We start from the raw sequence: 20,065 nt of genomic DNA, 5'->3' as shown, positions 1-20,065 counted from the left end.
AGGCAACCGAAGAGGGTTGGACCATGAACGACGATCGGTAGCAGGAATAAAAAATTAAAAAATACAGGCCGACAAGTTCATCAACTGGACCATGCTATTGAAAACCGTATAGTACAATTCATGCCAAATGGATTGACCCAATCTGACTAGCCTAATGAAAGGATCAGGTAATTTACGTGCCCAACAACCTTCAAATTGGCTCGCCTGTTGGCATGACAAGGACTTGAAACACTATTTACAAGTGATAGCAATGGGGCGGCATCTTGGAGCTGGCCGGGGTCAGCCCTAGCCCTAACCAGGGCATAAAAGGCCCAAGTGATCAAAGGTTCTTAATAGGTCAAACCAATATTGTTAAATGGTACAAGCGAGATCCCACGTGAATTAGGGGGCCGCGCACATGTGAGATAGCATATTCATATTGGAGAGAGATTAACGGGGTACGAACTGCATATCCCACTAGAATATGGGACACTTTTTTTTTTCTTTTCTTTTCTTTTAAGATATCTTACAACAACAAATCCCACATTAACAGATTGGATTATTAAAGCATGACCACAGATCAAGCGATTGTCTTTAAACTAGGCGTACATCAAATGGAAACCATTAACAAGTGTCTTTAAACAACCATTACAAAGTGGCCCACTAAATGATTAGTCATTAGCACAGGCCTGGATTAGTAGAATAGGAAAAGTGTACGCAATTAGTATAGAAGAAGCAAGATTAGTAGACGGAAAAAAAAAAAAATTTAAAAAAAATTCGTTATTGAGTGTCTGGAGAAAAAGTATAGACATTCTAAGCAAAAGAATAAGAAAAGTCCACAACATTTTTTTTTTCCTCTTTCTTCTTTAAGAACTCTCCTCTCCTTTGGCCGGGAATCTCTCCATCACAGTAGCAGGAGGGGGCGGACAGAGATGCTAACAATTGCAGCAGAGCTGGCTCCGAAATCAAAAGACTCTGACACGAGCAAAACCACCCCATACCGCTCAGCTGACCACCAGTCCCTTTGTTTGCCTCTCTATTTACAAGTTAGACAGGAAAATAATAGCCCCTTTGACAGCCATGCCATTAATTAGGACCAGTAAATTAACCCACACTTCCGCAGCAACCCCAACTCAGCACCTTCATCTCTGTTCATCTGGATGAAAACAACAACAAAACATCAATGGAAAAAGAAATGACAATTTACCATCATCATCTAATCAACAAAACGACATCTTGACTTAAAGAGGATCAAACGGGGAGATAAGGACAAACTGGGCTATGGGAATCTCAGATCAAATCGGCAAAGCCCAAAAAAGATTTTGGAAAGGATCACGTGTGGGACTGGATAATAGCTTCACCATGCAAGAAAACCTTTACAATTTCCGTCAAAAGAAACACATCACAGATACTTTCCTGATAGAATCTGGAACAGTTGAAAATATTCACTGAAGTGATGGACGGAAGTGTTCAACATGAGTATTAACCATATTTTATTCAATGCTCAAAGCCAACTGTCCGTGCAATCTCAGCTCATAAAGATTAGACCAATTACTAAATGTTTCAAACCATTCATGGGCCTTACCGTGGATGGCCCATCAACAAAAAAGTCCCACATATTGGCCTTTTCTTGGTTTAATGTAAAGCTGACTGTAATTTTTCTTAGCCGTCTACGCGGCACCACCTATTGGAGGGTTAGGATTTGTCCATCCGGGAGATTTATTGATGCATCATCCATACATAGCCGAACAGAGTATATGAAGTGCAATTTTAACAACAATACAAGTGGAAACAAGAAAGTGGTAAAGATGGCTGAGCAAGATATTTCGCATAATGACCGCTTATGCTATCTTGGGTCAATAATTTAAGAGAGTGTGGATAGATTGAGAAGGATGGTGCCGATAGTATTCAAGTGGGAGTGGAAGGAATGAAGATATGCCTTTGCAAGGTAAAGGCCCAAAAGGAAGTGGGTGGAGGTAGTAAGAGAAGTTCTTATGATCTATGGTCTAACACTAGTTTATGGCCCTTGATAGAGTCGAATGGCAGAGGATTCATGTAGCCAACCCCAATTAGTTGGGATAAGGCTTAGGTGATCACACACGCGCGCGCATCCCAGTAAGTTGGCCCCCATCATGAGGATCACCTAGTACAAAAATCAGTCTTATCCACTCAGCAAGTGAGTCACATCATAGAAAACAGTGGTAGTCATTGATAAATAGCAAAATACAAGTGTGGTCCAGTTCATGAGTGCATAGGAATGATTTTTGCATCAAGTGTTCCTCGTGGTAGGGCCAATCCATTGAGCAAGTTGGATGCCCCATGCACTTCAAAAGTTCAGAAGTTATGGCATCCAAACAATGCATTTGGCAACTCACATCCTAGACATGAGATGTCGCAAAAATGAGTTGTATCCAAAACTCAGGGGGCCACAACATCTGGAATAGCACAAAATCGTGCATAAGCTGTGATCAGTGCTTCCAAGACCATCTTGACCTTTCAAAGGGCCTTTATATCAGGAAGACAGATCCTTGCCAGCACCCTGATTGCCTACGAATGCTTGGATTCTTGTTTGAAAGTGGGCAGTCAGGGTATGGTTTGTAAACTGAACCTTCATAAAGCCTATGACCAGTCAGCGGCAATCCCTTGTCAGGATCTCTATGATTCCAAGGTTGCTGATTTGGTGTCCCTTTTGTCATTTGCAGGGGATCTCACCACCTCTGGATGCTGAGGACTCCCAGTTTTGGCATTCCAGCAAAATCCAAATTGTTCTCTGTTAGCTCATTGTATGTGCAGTTCTCTCAGGCGGAGGCCCCGGGTGTCATCAGCCACACTGCCCCAATCTAGTCTTACATGGTTCCTTTTAAAAATGCCGCTTTTGCTTGGCTCATGATAAGGAACAAGATCCTTACTATCAATAATCTTCAAAAGAGATCCTTGGTCCTGCCGAATGTTTACCTCTGTTTCAAGGCCAAAGAATCTGTGGATCGCCTGTTTATTCATTGTTCGTTCTCTAAAATCATCTGATCTAGCATCCCTCATGTTGTGTCTGTCTCTTGGGCGATGCCTAGTTCCATTTAATATTTTTTGTTCCTAGCATGCTGGAGGAGGCGGCTGTTTGGGCAAATCCAGATAGAAAGCTGCTTTGCCTGCTAAGTTCTAGTGCATTTGGAATGAAAGGAACAGTCGATGTTTCAGAAATCAGATAGGGTCTGCTGAGGGGGTCCTTAGTCAGGTCCTTTTGTGTTATAGGGAGTGGGTCCCCTGATTGTAGGGCAGGGTTGTATGTCTGTTTGTTTAGGATTGTGCCCTTTATGTTTCTTTTGTTGTTTTTCTTTTCTTTCCTTGTAGTCTCCTCTTGTTGTTTTCTTTCTTCCTTTGTTTGGCTATATTTTTCTTTTTTGGCTGCGCCCTAATAATTTTACATCTTCCAGAAAAAAAAATAAATAAATAAATCTTATGAGGCCCACTTAGAGTTTGGAATGACCTGAAAGTTCGTGGAACCCCTCGTCTAGGTGGGACACAATGAACGGGTCCACCGTCTAAACCAACAATCAGATTGATGGCTTGGCATCGATTTCAACTGTTTCTTGTGGCATGACACCTAAGTCATGTATCAGGCTAGATTTCGGGCTCTAGGCCTAACAGGGGACAACCCGTCTGATGAATGGGATGGATATCCAACAGATCACAGTGGGCCCACATACTTCAATCATATACCACAACTCACAGTAAGGTTATATGACATTTCCCATATATGTACATACATATGTAGGCTTTTGCTATGGGATGTTAGCAATGTCCCCAAACATTTTAAACGACAAACGGGGTGATTTATCATGGATACGAACCGCTTATTCATTCATGCTAGGAGCAAGCCATGGTGCAAGAATCACACCAATCAGATGATCCTAACCCTTTGAATGGGCCCAATTTGTTACAACCATCCGTTGTTAACAGGTCATATATCACATGGTTAGAATCATCAAATTGAAATGTTACTTTAGAATATAAGAAATACAAAGTGGGACTATCTACTAGGTGTTGATGTTTCCAGATGATGATCAATCTAGACTATCTGTTTTCATGCTATTGATCGGAAGCTTAGGATCACCTGATCGGCATGATTTTGCACCATGTCTTGCTCTTAGTTGTATAAATGAATGAAGGGATCATATTAACAATAGGTCACCATGTGTGCCATTTAAAGGGTTTAGGGACGTTTGCTAATGTCCCCATGAAGGTCAGAACATTAGCAAAACCCTTTGTGTGTGTGTAGTTTTTATTAATGTCACATGAGAGGACCAATCATCAATTTAAACCATCCATTCTTTCATGCATGCAGGCATTTGTATTGAAAAAAAAAAAAACTGCATACCATTGCTGACTTTTCCTGAACTCAGTAAGCACGGGATAAATGTTTTCGAATGCTGTGTAAGTCTCATCTCTCACCTGAAGAAGGATTGAAAATTTATAGAAACCAATCAATATGGAAGGTCACCAGGGGGGGAAAAAAAGGATACAGCAGATGAGCATAAAAATGTTCAGAGTTGGATATGTCACCTTAGCTCCGGTAAGAACAATCTTCCCAGACACGAAAATGAGGAGAACGATCTTCGGTTGCTTCATCCGATAGATCAGACCAGGAAATAGCTCCGGTTCATACTGTTATAAGCAATCAGTATGCAAGCTGCGTTCGAAATAAGAAAGCCCACTCGGAAAGCCCAGAAAAATATGCCAATACCCATAATAGTAGTAACGACATAAACAACAACATAACAGTAATATATAAAGAGAAGTATTTTTGTATAAGAGAAATTTCTTGAGCATGGGGTCATAACTCACACTTGAGAAAGCCCCGTGAGAATAAGCAAGACCCTCCAGCCTTATAGGGAATTTGACATCGCAGGATCCGACGATGTTCTGAATCTTAAAGTCCTATTAGATTGAAATAAGAATAGAATACATGAGGGCTCAACCTGGATAATTCAACAGAAACCAGCAACAAGTATAATAGACTAGAAGAGACCAAAAGGCTTTTAGCAGTGCATTACTACATACCTTGAATTTAGCAGGGAAGCCAAGTTTCTGAATAATACGGGCATACTGAAAAAACAAAGGAAAATTCAATATATTCCAGCTTCACCTTTAGCTGAGATTCAGAGAGCTTTTCTTTTTTCTCTTTAACTTATTTCAGGTGATAAAATCAAGAAGCAGTAATGGCATACCTTCCTTGCTGCAAGCTTGGATTGCTGCTCGCTCTTTGCTCCAGTACAAACCTGAAAACAAAAAATTTCATAGATCAGGATATTCAAAGGTCCCATCAAAAGACCAAGACAAAATCTGGAACCCAATGAACATCACGTCATCGAATAGAATGACATATAATTTACTCTTAGAGCAAAAACTAATGGTTAAAACTTTGAAGTTGCTTGGATGGTGCTATGTTGGGGCCAGATGCAAACAACCAAAAAGCTCAGCATCAATGATCAATCATCATGTTTTTTTCTTTTTAAACTTGAAAATCTGATGACAATCACATTACTGAAAGTTTTCAAAACAAGCCTTTGACAATTCTGACCGATGAAGATTTATCATGTCACAAGAAAAGAAACCAGGAGATACATAGTAGCTTTCCCAATAAAATAAAATAAATATAGTTGCAGGGAACTGCACATTCGTAGTCAACTGCAGGAACCCTTCCATGGTACATTACCGGACTCATTTCCTGGAAGTAACTTGATTCCATGTGATGTAGAGCGGGTCGCAGACACTTTCATATCCAAGATGGATCAGAGAAGGCCCAATCAGAGGTAGAAGTCATCAAGACCGTCAGAACCTTAAAACAGGCATATCTCGCAAACCGGAATGAGTTACTCGACGTACCATATATGATTTTGGGGTAGGACAAGCTACTTTATCCAACCAACCCGGCTACGCCAGGTTGCCCACGCCAAATTTGCATGATTCCATCAAATCGACGGTCAAATTCCACGTTTATTTCCGTTTTTATTATTTATAGTAAGTTTTAGTTTGATTATAACTCATCCGTTGGGCTTTAGGAGTTGTGTCCAACATGAAAAGTGCTTAGAATAATTAGGAGAATAACGTGGTTAAGCCACATAGGAAACTTACTATAAAAAGTAAATTTACTATTTATAGTAAGTTACGAATTTCTAGGAGTTTTAGTTATAGTTTGCTTCTGATTTCTCTCTTATTGTTTGGTATCCCTATTTAAAGGGTTGTGAACTCATTTATTTCATTCATCAATTAAAATTTGAATTTATTAGAATTTATTTCTATTTTCTTGCTTTCTTCCCTCGTGGATTCGATAAGTCTCTGTGAGGAGTCTAGAGAAGCTCCGTGGATTCGGAGTAGTTATCCTTGAGGAAGACGGTGATCGACCTCATCATGTTCATCCCTGCATCACCATGGTACATGGTTGTGGCGTTCCTGTCATATGAAACATCCCATGATTCCACCGTGTATCGCAAGCCCTTCATAGCTCCAACTTTCAAAATCAACACAAGTCAACAAGCACATCCCATCATTGTCATAGTCTAACCCCTTCTCTCCTAAAGCCTCTAACACGATGCTGTCCAATGAATGTAGACGTGTTCTAACTTTAGGGTAACCTAATATCAAGGTTTAAAATCAGTGTAGCGGCTATCGTATCGACAGCCCTGCATCACCCCATATCGCCCTCTATTGGACTGTTTCAGGCTGATGCAGACTGATACATCCACATCACGGACAATACTGCTAAGTAATGGACGATATGTACCGGTTTCGGACAGAACTTTGAACCTTGCCTAATAGACATTCCAAAGTACACAGAAAGAGAGATCCAGTCATCATGAAGACCTCACCTAAATTAGCTTGCAAGTGATAAAAGGCCAACTTTCCATTCTTCTAGTCCTGGGGATTCTCCAAGGCCCTGTTTGGTATCAGAATCCATTGATTGAGGAACAATCTGGTACCTCGGAATCACACTCTGTTTGGCTTACCTAGAACTCTACTCTTGGTGTACCAGAGCTTTCCTATTTGGAGAGTTCCAGGAAATGAATGAAATGTATGCATTTATTAGCAGCTAATTATAAAGCAAGATAGACACACATAACATTAAAATCAATAATGTTAGCCCAATTGCACATGGAGCCTTACGTGCCAATCTTTAGATATCTGAAAAGTCTGATGGCTCAATCAAGTGGCCCTCATGGTAATACAAGAAGATCCTTAATCCTTGATATGGACCATCCATCATGTGGGTCCCAGTTTGATAACCCATCCTCTCAAATATCACTAAGAACCGTCCATTAATTGGCTAGGGAATTGAATAGTCCATACTGATTATACTAGAAATGGCTCAATTCTGATCCATATCATCCATCGCATGGGCCCACCTTTAATTGCACATCCCTCTCAAAAAATCACTTCGGTTGGATGATCCTAACCATCCAACCAATCCCTAGGTAAATGGGAAAAAAATTGAAAGGTCCTAGGTAAATGGATTATAGATACTGATTGCAGTAGAAAGTAAAAACCGTCCAATCATTGATCTAGATCACCCATCACCCAGGGTCCTACCTTTAACTGCCTATCCTTCTCAAATTAAGAAAAAAACAATAATAAAACAAAAAAAAGAAAAAAGAAAAACTTTCATCGGGTGATCTCATCTTGCATCATTGGCTAGAGAAATGGCCAGCCCATATTGATTATAACAGAAAAGGCCCAATCGTTGATCTAGATCATCCAACACGTGGGCCCCTTCTTTGATTGCCCCTCCCTCTCAGATTTTTTTTTAAAAAAAGGAAGAAAGAAAAAGACAGATGATCCAATCATCCACACAATCCTAATTGTCCATGCCTCTCATAACCATCCAGTCAATAGTTAGGGGAATGGTTTCTTCTTCTTCTTTTATTTTTTTTTTCTTTATTTATTTATTTATCAGTAGGAAATGGATTTATATTGATTATAATACAAACAAGTCAACCATTTATCTAGATCACCATCATGCGCGCCCGCGCCTTTCGTTGGACAGCTAGGATTATGTGGAGTTTTAAGTATGGACCCTTTGGTTGGATGCAAGAAGTATGAATGTCGGCCACACATCCAACATGGGAAGATAAAAGAGAAAACAGAAAAAAAAAAAACAAAAAAACACGGGGCACTGCTTAGATAGCAGAGCAAAAACTAGGCCTCAAGGAAGGTTAGATCTACATCAGGCCCATGGAGATGGGATACCCATTCCGCGATCAGACACTTGACGGAGGAAGCCACGACATGAGAAGACTTCGATTCATTGCAGAAACAGCGATTATTTCGTTCTGTCTACACCGCCCACCATATTGCCATGATTGCCATCCGCCATAAGCGAGATTTCAACTTACCTATTCTAAAGCCATGCCAAGCCTTTAGAAGCGCTTCTACATCCCTAGGGAAACACCAACTGATGTTGAAGCATGAGATGATGTTTGACCAAATGGATCAAGCAAACGGGCAATGGATCAACAGATGGTCCACAGATTCTTCCGCTTTCAGGCAGCAGATACAAACATTGGTTAAAGCCATGCCTTTTCTTCTGAGGTTATCAATAGTGAGGATTTTCCTGTTCCCAGCCAACGACCCGGGGGGGGGGGGGGGGGCTTGCACATCATACTTCCAAAGGAAATGAAGACCCTACGAAGAGAAGCTGCCGTGAATGAGAGAGAGCTGCTTGTAAAGGGATCTGACTGTGAAGACTGAGGATTTGTCAGCTTTCCACGTTAGACTGTCCTTCAACGTCTGATTCAGAAGAGCATGCTGCACACAATCCATTAGCTCAACCAACTCGATGATTTCCCAATCCTCCAAATTCCTACGGCATTGAATATTCCAAACCACTCTATTTGCTACGATAGAATAATTAACAACAATGAAGCTGTTTTTCTTTGCAGCAAGACGGAAAATGGAAGAGAATTTGTCTTTCAGTGGGACATCTCCAAGCCAGATATCCGTCCAGAACATGGGAAGGAGAGCTTGTTGACAGAAGAAGGGACTGAAGTTCCCATAATTACAATCGCACATTTCTCCAAAAGAAATGAAAGCCCATGCGGGATAGTTGATGATTTGTGGAGTCTTATCAAAAAGAAGGAAAAGATACAAAAATCACTACAAAATAGGAAGTGAGTCTCCAACAACAGTGCTTTGGAGATAGCATCGTTTCCTGGCCAGATCAAGATAGTTCGACTTAAGTTCCATCCAACGAGAAAAATGCCAGGGAGAGACCAAAGCAGAGTTAAGCCCAACTGATGGAATTTGCAAAGTAGCCTTTCAAGATAGTGGGGAGAGCATTAAGCGCAATGATGATTTTCGCACACTGCCCAAAGTCCCTGCACCTCCGCCACATTAGAATTGCAATACCAATAGGTCCTGTAAACAATTTACGAGCCATCCCTTGTTGATCCCTAACCCAAGGATTAACACCAGAAGCAGGATTGCCTGTGGAACTACCATCAAATTTAAATTTCCGCATGCCGACCAGAGGACTCCAAAGAACACAAATAGATGGGAAAAAGCAGATCTATTCTCAATAACCTCCAATCAGACCCTTCTAAGGGTGTCGCTTTCCACACCGGCAGACTCAGACAACAAGGCCCATAAAATTATCTCCTCTCTAGTTAGGTTTCCCATTTTAGATGGGCATTCTAACTTGTTTTTAACGGCCCGATTATTACATTCTCTTCACATCGACCACCACACCGCATAAAGAATTGGAGACCATATCAAAACCTCACCTCTTCGTGAGCTGAAGCTGAAACCAAAGTTCTAAGCTTCCAACAAAAGGTCCACAAATGTGGGTATACACCGATAAACACCGAACAAAGTCAAGATTTCTATGGAATCTATTTCTTCTGAGGCATGCTAAGAAGGACAAGTTTATACAACCAGAGAATCCAAACAAGAAAGAGACTATCACTTTTTTCTTTTTTTGGAACAGAAATAGCCAATAAAAAATGTCCATGCAAGTGGAAGATAACTGACGCCACAAACTGAAAACAAAGACAAGAGTAAACAAAGGAAAATGCAAAATCCACTATTGGATGTCCCAAGAGAAAAATACAGGGGAAAATTATATAGTGCATGTGAAGGGTAGTACAACGATGGAGAAAATCAACTAGCCCATTGGAACAAGTAGAAAGCAGATTACTGAGAAGTACAATTAGAAGTCTCTCATAACCCATCAAGTATCAACTCACCATTTTACCGGACGCAAATATTAAAGCTGTTGTTTTCGGCTCCCTTATCCGCATTATGACTGCAGCAAAACGCTGTTAAAAAAACAATTTGAGAAGGCAAATTAGTCATTCTTGACAAAAAATACAATGCAATGAGGATTTATATGAAACTCGACTAGAGGACATGCATAGAATACTTGAGTTTCATTTTATATACAAGTGGGCCCGTGTTATCTAATCTGACCATGGTTGGAAAACCCAAAAACAGGACTCAACTCGAAAGTCCATCAAGTTGATCGATTCAAAGAGTACGTTGTGACTAGGATGTAGACAACCATTTCAGATCAACCAAATTTGGAGTAAGCTCAACCAGTTTTTCAGCTATGATGTAAGACCATCAGTACGTTGTGCACCATCATAGATGGACCATTCCCAAAGAATTTTCTCCATAGGTCAGCATAACATTTCAATTTGTTCGTTTCAAAAAAAAAAAAAAAAACCATTTCCATTTGTTTGGAGTCAGCTCAACCAGTTTTTCAGCTATGATGTAGACCATCAGTACGTTGTGCACCATCACAGATGGATCATTCCCAAAGAATTTTCTCCATAGGTCAGCATAACATTTCAATCTGTGCGTTTCAAAAAAAAAAAAAAAAAACATTTCCATTTGTTTGGAGTCAGCTCAACCAGTTTTTCAGCAATGATGTAGACCATCAGTACACTGTGCACCATCGCAGATGGACCATTCCCAAGAAGTCAGCATAACATTTCAATTTGTTCGTTTCAAAAAAAAAAAAAAAACATTTCCATTTGTTGCTTGCAAATAAATGGTTGGAGAAAAGCAATAAAGCACTAGTTGTATAAACTGAAAACCATTTCCATTTGTTCCCAGACTGTGAAGTGTCTGACCATCCATTTTTGCGGCCCAGCCAATCAAGCATCTCTCCACTTGTGTGAACTGAAAACCCGAGCATATTGCACATATCCTCAGGTAATGAATTGGATAACTCATCCACTGAAATAACCATCAAAGTAAAGTGAACAAATAACAGTGAAGAAGTTTGAAACCCAATTTGCTTCTCAATAGAGGTAACATTTACCCTTCCAAAGAAGAGAGAGAGGGGGGCCATCAGAGTGAAGATTCTAAATGTCATATTTTTTTGTTTCCCATTAAAGATTCTTTTTTTTTTTAGAGATAAGGAAATATATTAAAAGAGCCAAAACGGCAAGGCTACGGGGACAAAGAACTAAAAAGCAACAAGAAAAACCAGGGAAACCCAAAAAGAAAAAAGGAAATCAGAAGAAATAACTACCCAAGCACAACAACAAAACAAAAACACCCCAGCCTTAAGGGTCCTAATCCCTAAAAATCACCAAAACCCTAGAAAACATGGCAGCCGCTGAAGATGAGAGTTTCCTGAAACATCGGTTATTACGTTCAGCCCACACCGCCCAGTAAAGATTCTTATTTATCAACAAGACAGAAATGCACCATCTAAGATTGACCCATACCTTGGGATTATATTCTGCGTTGCGGGCTTGCAGGGCTATTGCTTTCAGGTCCAACTTGCAGTCCAAGTTGACTGTTGAGACAATATTCCTAGATATTCAATCAACCCAGTTTACATAGTTAGGCCGGGCACACATTCTCATACAAATCACATTCCATAAATTCGAAACAGTTCTTGAATAGTAGATCACGAAAACAAACGCAAGAAAAGCTACAAGGGTTTCAGCTTTCAACACTTAAAGTTGCACACTACTAATACATCTGCAGACTGCTGGGTGTATTTTCCCCCCCTCTTGGAGCTTATTAATATAAAATGTGATTTGCCAGAAAAATAATAATAATAAGTGCATACCACCCTTGAGTAGACAAGAATGACGCAACAGACCAGTACTCATCCTGAAACCCCGATCAACTTCAATTGCATGACATTAGTCTGTCGTGATCATCATTCATCCTTTTTTCTTGTGTTTTCCTTCTTCGTTTTTCTTTTTTCTTTTTCTTCTTCCTCTTTTCGGAAGTAGCAAAGGACTTTTTTTCCTTTTATTTATTCTTCAGCCAAGCAGCACTACACGGACACTCAATTTTTATTCTTTGTAGAAGTAACATAAGCCCATGGAGTGCCCTTAAGTTTACAACTTTTTTTCCAGGGAACAAGTTACATGGACACTCAAAAATCATACGTTATAATAACCAGTGTTGTCATGTGCGATCGCATACACTAGCTCATATCGCATATGCCTTGGTCACATATCCATGCAGGAAGTATGCCGTGGCATACTCAAGCATACGATGGTTATGCCATGGCATAATCGCATAATCATGGCATACTTTAGAATGCCATGGCATAATGGCCAACAATTAAATTTCTTGTAAATTGTAATAAGTTGTAACTTGTAACTTGTATTGTTTGCATCAACTCATCAAGATTCAAGTTATCGATACAATTTCTATGTTTGTAGTTTTCAATAATTAGTTCTTTCTTCGTGTAACTTGCTGATTACTTAAATTTGTTTTGTTATAATATATATATATATATATATATATATATATATATCAACATATAAATGGCCTAATAGCAAACTACAATGAAATAGGTAAATAAACCCAATCCAATCACTTGAAGTAATTAGACAGTTTTTCTTAATTTTTAGAAATTTTACAATTTTTTTATTTTATTAATCAAAAAAAGCCATCAGCATGAGCGATCACTTATGCAATTATGCGATGGCATAAGCGATCAGCTTAGGCTGATTTATGTGATTTGACAACATTGATAATAGCCAAAACTTTGCATAGTTACATTTTCAATTCATGTTACACAAAAATCAAGCCTTATAAAGATAATTTGGTGGGTCACAAGCATTTGAGGTCAAAGTTTGCACCTATATGAAGCGGGCTGGGTATGGGTATGGATTTGGGTTTTTTTTTTAAGCATAATTAATAAACAGACTGAGTACAGGTATACCCCTGCTCAAACCCAAATCCAATCATGTATATATGGGAATCTGCCTGTTATATTTCCAAATCCAATCCAAATGCACGCTTTTTTATGCATAGGATCCACTGATCTAAGGTTAAGGAACTTCTATTCTGCGATTTGTGGCAACCAAAAAAAATCAATGGTACGGATCAATGAACTACTGGCTCCAATTTTTCAAACTCTCGGCCGAGAATCTACGTATGCATCAATAAGTGAACGGTATCCTTAGCCACATACCCAATCATGTATATATGGGAATTTGTACTTTATATTTCCAATCCGAGCTAAATGTTGTTATGCATGAATTTAATTGATATTGATGTTAATATGATTCCACAGACATTCTCAAACATTCCAGAGATACATGGAAGAAAGAAAGAGCATATCACATCAAAAGCCTTTTCTTATTTAGATAGATGAACCACGGGCACACTTGTACAAACTGAAAACCAGAGCATACTGTCCGCCATCCTCGGGTCGAGTATCCTTGTAGCATAGTTTGTCAATCAAACAAATAGGCATAACGCACAGGTCCGAATACAATATGATATGGAGTGTATTGGCAATCTTCTTTTTTTTGCCAAAATGTTTTGAAAAACAATCGAGAATATAGAAAATATATATATATATATATATAAAAATCTGTACTTTCTTTGGGTTTTTAAAATGTATGTATTTAGTGTAGTCCGAAGAGTTGGTTGAGATATTTCCTTCGGCGCTCATCCCCCTAATGCTTCCAGACGATTCTCAGGCTCTTGAGTGCATAGTAATAGACTCTAAAGGCTCATCATTTCCCTAAAGCTTCCCCACGATTACTAAGATCTCGAGCACATATCTCCACATTGACATTATTAGATTTAGACCTAAATCCATCCATCCCTCTGTCTATCTGTCTATATAATGGTAGCTTAGAGAAAGCTGTCTTGATTCCTTGGGCAATGCTTCTTTAATAGCAAAGAAAGTTCTTTAAGCAAAAAAATAGGGGTAAGAATGACATCTATAAGCCAAATACCAAGTGACCCTCTTAACCCTATCTCACAATTGAGAATATTAGCATCTGATAAAGCCAAAAAAGTAGCAACAAACCAAGAGACATACAATTCCATAGACACGGTCTGGATTAGCCCCTGTTAATAGGGACCCATCAGGGCCCCTCCCACTCAATTCACACCAAAAGTGTGCATCAGTGAACTCATATCTAAAGGGACTGATGGAGTACATCTTATAATCATCAAGGAGAAGCTCCACTTAGCTGATTTGACAGAATTTGCTTTGCCTTCAAAAAATCTCCAAATTCTCTCCTGGCACAATCCCCATGATATGCAATGGGGAAACATCATCCATTGAATGCACATTCTTGGGTGGAAAAGACTAGCACCACCCTCAAATAGTGTCAGTACGGTTGAGAACCTAATCAACTCCAACTAAGCCAATAGAATGGTCCTACACATCCCTATCAAGTAGCAACATCACAATGATGAGACAAATGGTCCACACTTCTCATGCTTTCCCATTGTAGCAATGCTTTTTGTCAACTCGCACTGGGTTCAGTCGAGCGATATTGGCTCTCCACAAACTTTTGGCTCCACATATTGGAGCTAGAGCAAATGGTAGCCCATTCAGCCTAAAAGAATTTTCATTAATATATATCCTTCCAGCTAGTTTTTAGAAGTTCTTAAAACAAATAAGTTAGAGATCTAAGTCTGGTGGTTAATTTCGTCTAAAGCTGTTTGGACATGCTCCAACTTCCAATGGGTGTCTATTACGGATTTGATGTGTCACTAAGTTTTACAGTCGATAACAAACCAACAATGTCTTGAAAACATGCACGGTGTAGTTGTCCATTGTGACATGGAAGCTGAACTTTGATGACCCTACTAGGGTAATCCACCAAGTAAATCTAAAGCACATGTTATAAGAGGTGGGGAAAGGATTTCCTCACAAACATTTCTCCAACCAACAAAGTGGGCAGCTTTGTTATTGAAGGGGTGGCCGTAAAAAGACAAGAATTACGATCTTTACTTCACATTTCTCGTGAAACATTGTCATAGAAGCAAGGTGTTCCGTATCAGTAACGGTGGCTGTAATGGTCACCACCATTACCAATACAAGTATCACCCGTATCTGCCGATACAGGGGTGTGACAACCGATACGACCCCTGTAACGGTTGGATTATTATTTTTTTGTCCAAAAAATTCTAAAAAAAATATCTGGAAAAATCCATAATAATGTAAATACTCCAAATATATATTATTATTATTTTTTTAACATGTTTATGGTAGCGTAACAATCCACTATTTGGTGAGAGTGTTGTAACAGTCCACTCTTTGGTGAGAGCATTGTATTAGGCTGTCTAGTGAATTCATGAACATGGTTATGTGTCTCTAATATTTAGATATCACAATCAATCATTAGAACTTAAAAAACGGGAAAAAAAAAGGCATAAATACAACCTTTTCAATTTTTTGAAAAATGGTCCTCGAAGCTTCTATTTGCTCAAATCGCTTCAATCTACCGCTGTAATCCTAAGAGGGCGTTTGGCTCAGGGCATTAGATGGGATTAGGTTGGACAGAATTGCATTTGGTCTGTGCAATTCCATCCAACATTTGGAGAGGATTGGTAAAGGTTGAGATTAGGTGGGATGGAATTGCATTTAGTCCCATGGAATTGCATTTGGTCCTATTGAGGATTTCCGTGGATTTTGAAATCCACTACACATGTGGACCCAACATTGATGCATGCGTTAATCCACGCGATCCATTCATATACACCATTTACATATGATACTATGGTAGTATGGTTATATATGTACAAGCTAACGACATTCGTTTTGAATTTGGTCCGTCAGTTCCAATTCCATGGTCCACCAAACATGATTTTGCTTAATCCCGTGTTTCTCCATAGCAAAAATTTTATCCCAAACATGGGATTGGATGGCAACAATACCATGGTATTTCCAGACATGCAATCATTGTCTAATAATGATGTTAATTCCATCTAATACAATTCAATACCATTCAATTCCACGGACCAAACATGACCTAGAAGCTATAGTAAGAGTAGTTGAAATCTACCATAGAATGATCTAAAAGAATTTTCGAAATGAAAAAAGTGAAGGAAAAAAAAAAAGAGAGACAAATGGATTTAAATAGAAAAAAAAAAAATGGTTGTTTTTCGACCGTAACGGAGGTAACAGTTGTTATGCCTTGTAACGGCCGCTACGGTCCCAAAAAAACAACTGCCCCATTTCTCCCCCGTACCGCATAACGGTCACGACCGTTACCTATACGTATTGGCCTTCACGGCCATATAGCAACAGATACGGAACACCTTGAATTGAAGGGGAATCGAAGAATGCCATCCAGTGGGCCAATGCCATGTCCAATCCATTAAAATTTTCTTTTAGTGTTGGGACTCTTGCCCCCTATATTTTATTCTTCTCTTGTAGCTATTTCTATGGAAGACAATTTTCTGTGGTCATATTTAAAAAAATAATAATAATGGTTTGCAGCGACAGTGCCTATCAAAGCATACCGTTGGACACTAAATTAAAATAGTAAGTCGCACAAACTTGAAACACCAGCACGGGCAGCCATAATATAAATTTATATATATACAGCATAGCCTGCTACTATACAATTCAATTTTCATCGAAGATGATTACTTCAAGCCCCCTCTTTACTTTGATAAAAGGCTGTTCTGAAACGGTCAATATGGCCTTGATTGTGACACAAGCATGAGATTGATGCATGGTTCAACAAATGGACTAAGTGAAAACTTGTATCCATGTCGACTGAAACATGGCAAGGTAATAAATGAGCGTGCTTATCAAATATGTCTCAGCCATTGGCGAAAGGGGAGGTGAAAGGAACTCTGACTAGAGTCCCATCTTCCCACTAGAATTTCATTTTCTATTTACAGAACAAAAATGAATCACTTGTTATACTGCCATATTTACATGAACAACACCAATCAGATATTTTTTTCAATGAAAACACATAGAAAACGTTCACATTACATATCACACCAAATCCTCCTCCTTTCAGCACATCAACAATGCCATTTTTACATCCTTGTTAACAACACCAAGAGACAAAGAAAAAGAAACTTACTGGAGCGTGGGAACAATGCCAGACGGATGCTTGGAAAGATCTACTGGTTGGCTCCCTTCCAAGCCCTGATCGGCCATTTTCCCCTTTGAATCCTTCTTCTTTCTCCCAAAAAGTCAGCTAAAGAACATGGAAACGATCCTCGAAATAAGACCAAAATGCACCAGAAAGTGTGTTGTCTTACTCCCACAAAATCAGAATAAATAGCCTCCAGATATCATCTATGAAGAAGCATTTATAAAATTTCTGTAAAAATAAAAGAGAGAGAAAGAGAAGGCACTTTTCTTTGGATTTTCAAGCTTTTTGAGCTGATCAAAAGTAAAAATTCCCAAAGTTTATTTTGAAGGTCAATTTATAGATAGAATATATCAGAAAAATTAATTTTCTTATCTATGCAGGAAGAGAGCAATCTTCAAAAAAACAGAGAGAGAGAGAGAGACGATTGAAATATTCTAGACAAGTTTTTTTTCTGATTTCAAGGTTTCTACTGCAAGGAAACGCAAAAATGCCCCCAAAATTCAGACAAAATAAAAAGGAAAGAAGCAAAATCCATAGTCGTTGGGACCTGAGAACACAACCAGACCCATTATCTACAAATTCTAGGGTTTCCAATAGATCTAAGGTCAGAATGCCCGACATTTATGTTAGAATCTAGATACCGCAATCTTCTACCTCTAAAAAGAGAGGATGCGAAGACCACAGCAAGTATCCCTCCTCCAGACAAAACCAGATCTGCTCTCTTGAAATCCCAAGGTTCTTTAAACGATCAGAGGTTGAAGCATCTGAATTCCTGTCAGAATTAATGGATGGCTATCTTGTACCCGATTCCAGCAATTTTCCCCCTCCGAAATTTCAGACGACTCTTGGAATCAAACTTAATCTCTTCAGGTTCTACGATCTTGAGAAGATAGGAGGTCCAAACGCTTGAAATTTTCAACAGAATGAAACGAGAGCAATTTTCCGCCCTTGAAAAGAAAGGATCCTTCGATCTTGGCGACTTTCCCCCTCTTCCAATCGAAATCAGGCCTAATCAATTCAAACCCTAGGTTTTCAGACGACCAGAGCTCAAAACGATCAAAAATTTCTACAAAATCAAATCAGAGAGGTGCTCTGCCTTTAGAGAGTGAGAATAGCGATTTTCTCCTCTTCCGATCGAAATCAGGCCCAATCTGTTCAAATTTTAGGGTTTTCGATACGATCAGACGCTGAAACGCATGGAGATTGGGTCGGAATCGAAGTAGATTGCCGATTTTGAGCGGGAGATTTAAAAAACAAGGTCTTTTATAGGGAAATGAGAGGACATCTGGAACTTAAAAGGAGGATTTTAAGTTAGGGTTTCTCGTTGAGAGGGAGAAAGAGAGAGAGGTTGGGGGCTTTTGATTGTCGGATGGCGTAAGGAGTGGGAAGATATGCGGATGGGATTCGTGGAAGGTCTCGATATTTATACAGAGTAACCGGATGGGTTGGGGTTTAGCCGGTGAAGGCAACAGCAGACCGGGTAGTGCCGGTCTTTTACTATTTATTTCTTTGGAGATGATGCGGTAGAGCCGGAAGAACCGTAATATGGTACTGCCATATGCTATATGACACGTGGCATAATGATCTAACAATCTGGTCCATCCATATATTGCAACCAAAACGGGTGGCTCATGTTTAAAGAAAAAACTCCATGGGACCTTGTCAATCCGTTAATTTTCTACATTTTATTCCACTGAGCATTTGACCGTGAACTCATTCATTTCCATATATGGTATGTATAGAAATGTCTAATTTATATAATACAAACCACCCATTTTCAGGCCTTACATATGGACGGACCTGATTTTTAATAACCCTTCTACCTATGTTGTGGATAGATTGATGTACCGTACTCCGTTTTGTTCGGATGTACCGTATCTGATTTCCATTTCACTTACAGTCTACGCGGTTCTGGAGTTTTTATTGTGGGATGGTGACTCGGGAAGGGAGTATCGTATGATGGGATGGCTCGCATCTTTGGACTGTTTAGGACGCGGATTGCGTCCTTACCTCGGCCCGTCTCCAGCCACGAACGGGTAGATCTGTCTTAGGCCTAGTGTTTGAGTTGTCACCTCTGCCCGTAGATCTGTCTACCCCAATGTTTGAGTCGTCCACGAAATGCAGTACATGAAAACCCTCTTTCAAAAATCGTAAAAAATATCAGAATAGGGAGGATTTCCTACCTGTTGATCGAGCTCGGAAGAACGCCTCGATCAACAACACCATCAAACGCTGCAGGCATTCCGTTCGGATTTACGGGTGAGAAAATCTCCCTTTCTTACGCAACCACCTCTCCTTTAGAAACTTGCTGCTGGTCGCGAGTGCTATGTGGGCCCACCACGATCTATGTGTTTTATCAACACCGTCTATTCATTTCTACATGTCATTTTAATCTTTGTTCTCATAAATGAAATTGATCATGATCTCAGGTGGACCACACCATGGGAAAACAGTAATGATTGAACGCCTACCATTAAAAACCTCTTAGGCCCACCGTAACGTTTATTTGACATTAACTTGTAGATTAGGTTGTACAGCCTGTAGATTAGGTCATACGGACCTGGATGAAGGCAAAAAAAACAAATACCAACTTAATCCAAAATTGTTGTAGCCCCGGGAAGTTTTTAAGGCCATGTTTGGGCAACTGCGTCAGGGTGGAATATGAGGAGTGGAATTGTAAAATCTACCATGTTTCCATCCCTTACACGTTTGGGCAACGCTTCATCTTGTATTATCTTTCACACCACAATACG

General features: G+C 39.5%; 1 protein-coding gene across 1 annotated transcript; it reads right to left on the bottom strand.

The window, feature by feature from the left end:
• Nucleotides 1–585: 585 nt before the first annotated feature.
• Nucleotides 586–18,712, bottom strand: LOC131249255 (TATA-box-binding protein). Its single transcript, XM_058249900.1, has 10 exons — nt 17,967–18,712; nt 17,298–17,414; nt 11,706–11,793; nt 10,215–10,286; nt 5,205–5,255; nt 5,038–5,082; nt 4,822–4,914; nt 4,540–4,641; nt 4,355–4,428; nt 586–1,135 (listed from the first exon to the last, which is right to left on the bottom strand). Coding segments are annotated over exons 2-10 (603 nt in total). The 5' UTR covers nt 17,375–17,414; nt 17,967–18,712; the 3' UTR covers nt 586–1,134.
• Nucleotides 18,713–20,065: the final 1,353 nt, after the last annotated feature.

This window comes from Magnolia sinica, chromosome 6 (assembly GCF_029962835.1).
Source record: "Magnolia sinica isolate HGM2019 chromosome 6, MsV1, whole genome shotgun sequence".
Lineage (NCBI taxonomy): Eukaryota > Viridiplantae > Streptophyta > Magnoliopsida > Magnoliales > Magnoliaceae > Magnolia > Magnolia sinica.
This window is presented reverse-complemented; position numbering and strand designations above follow the sequence as displayed.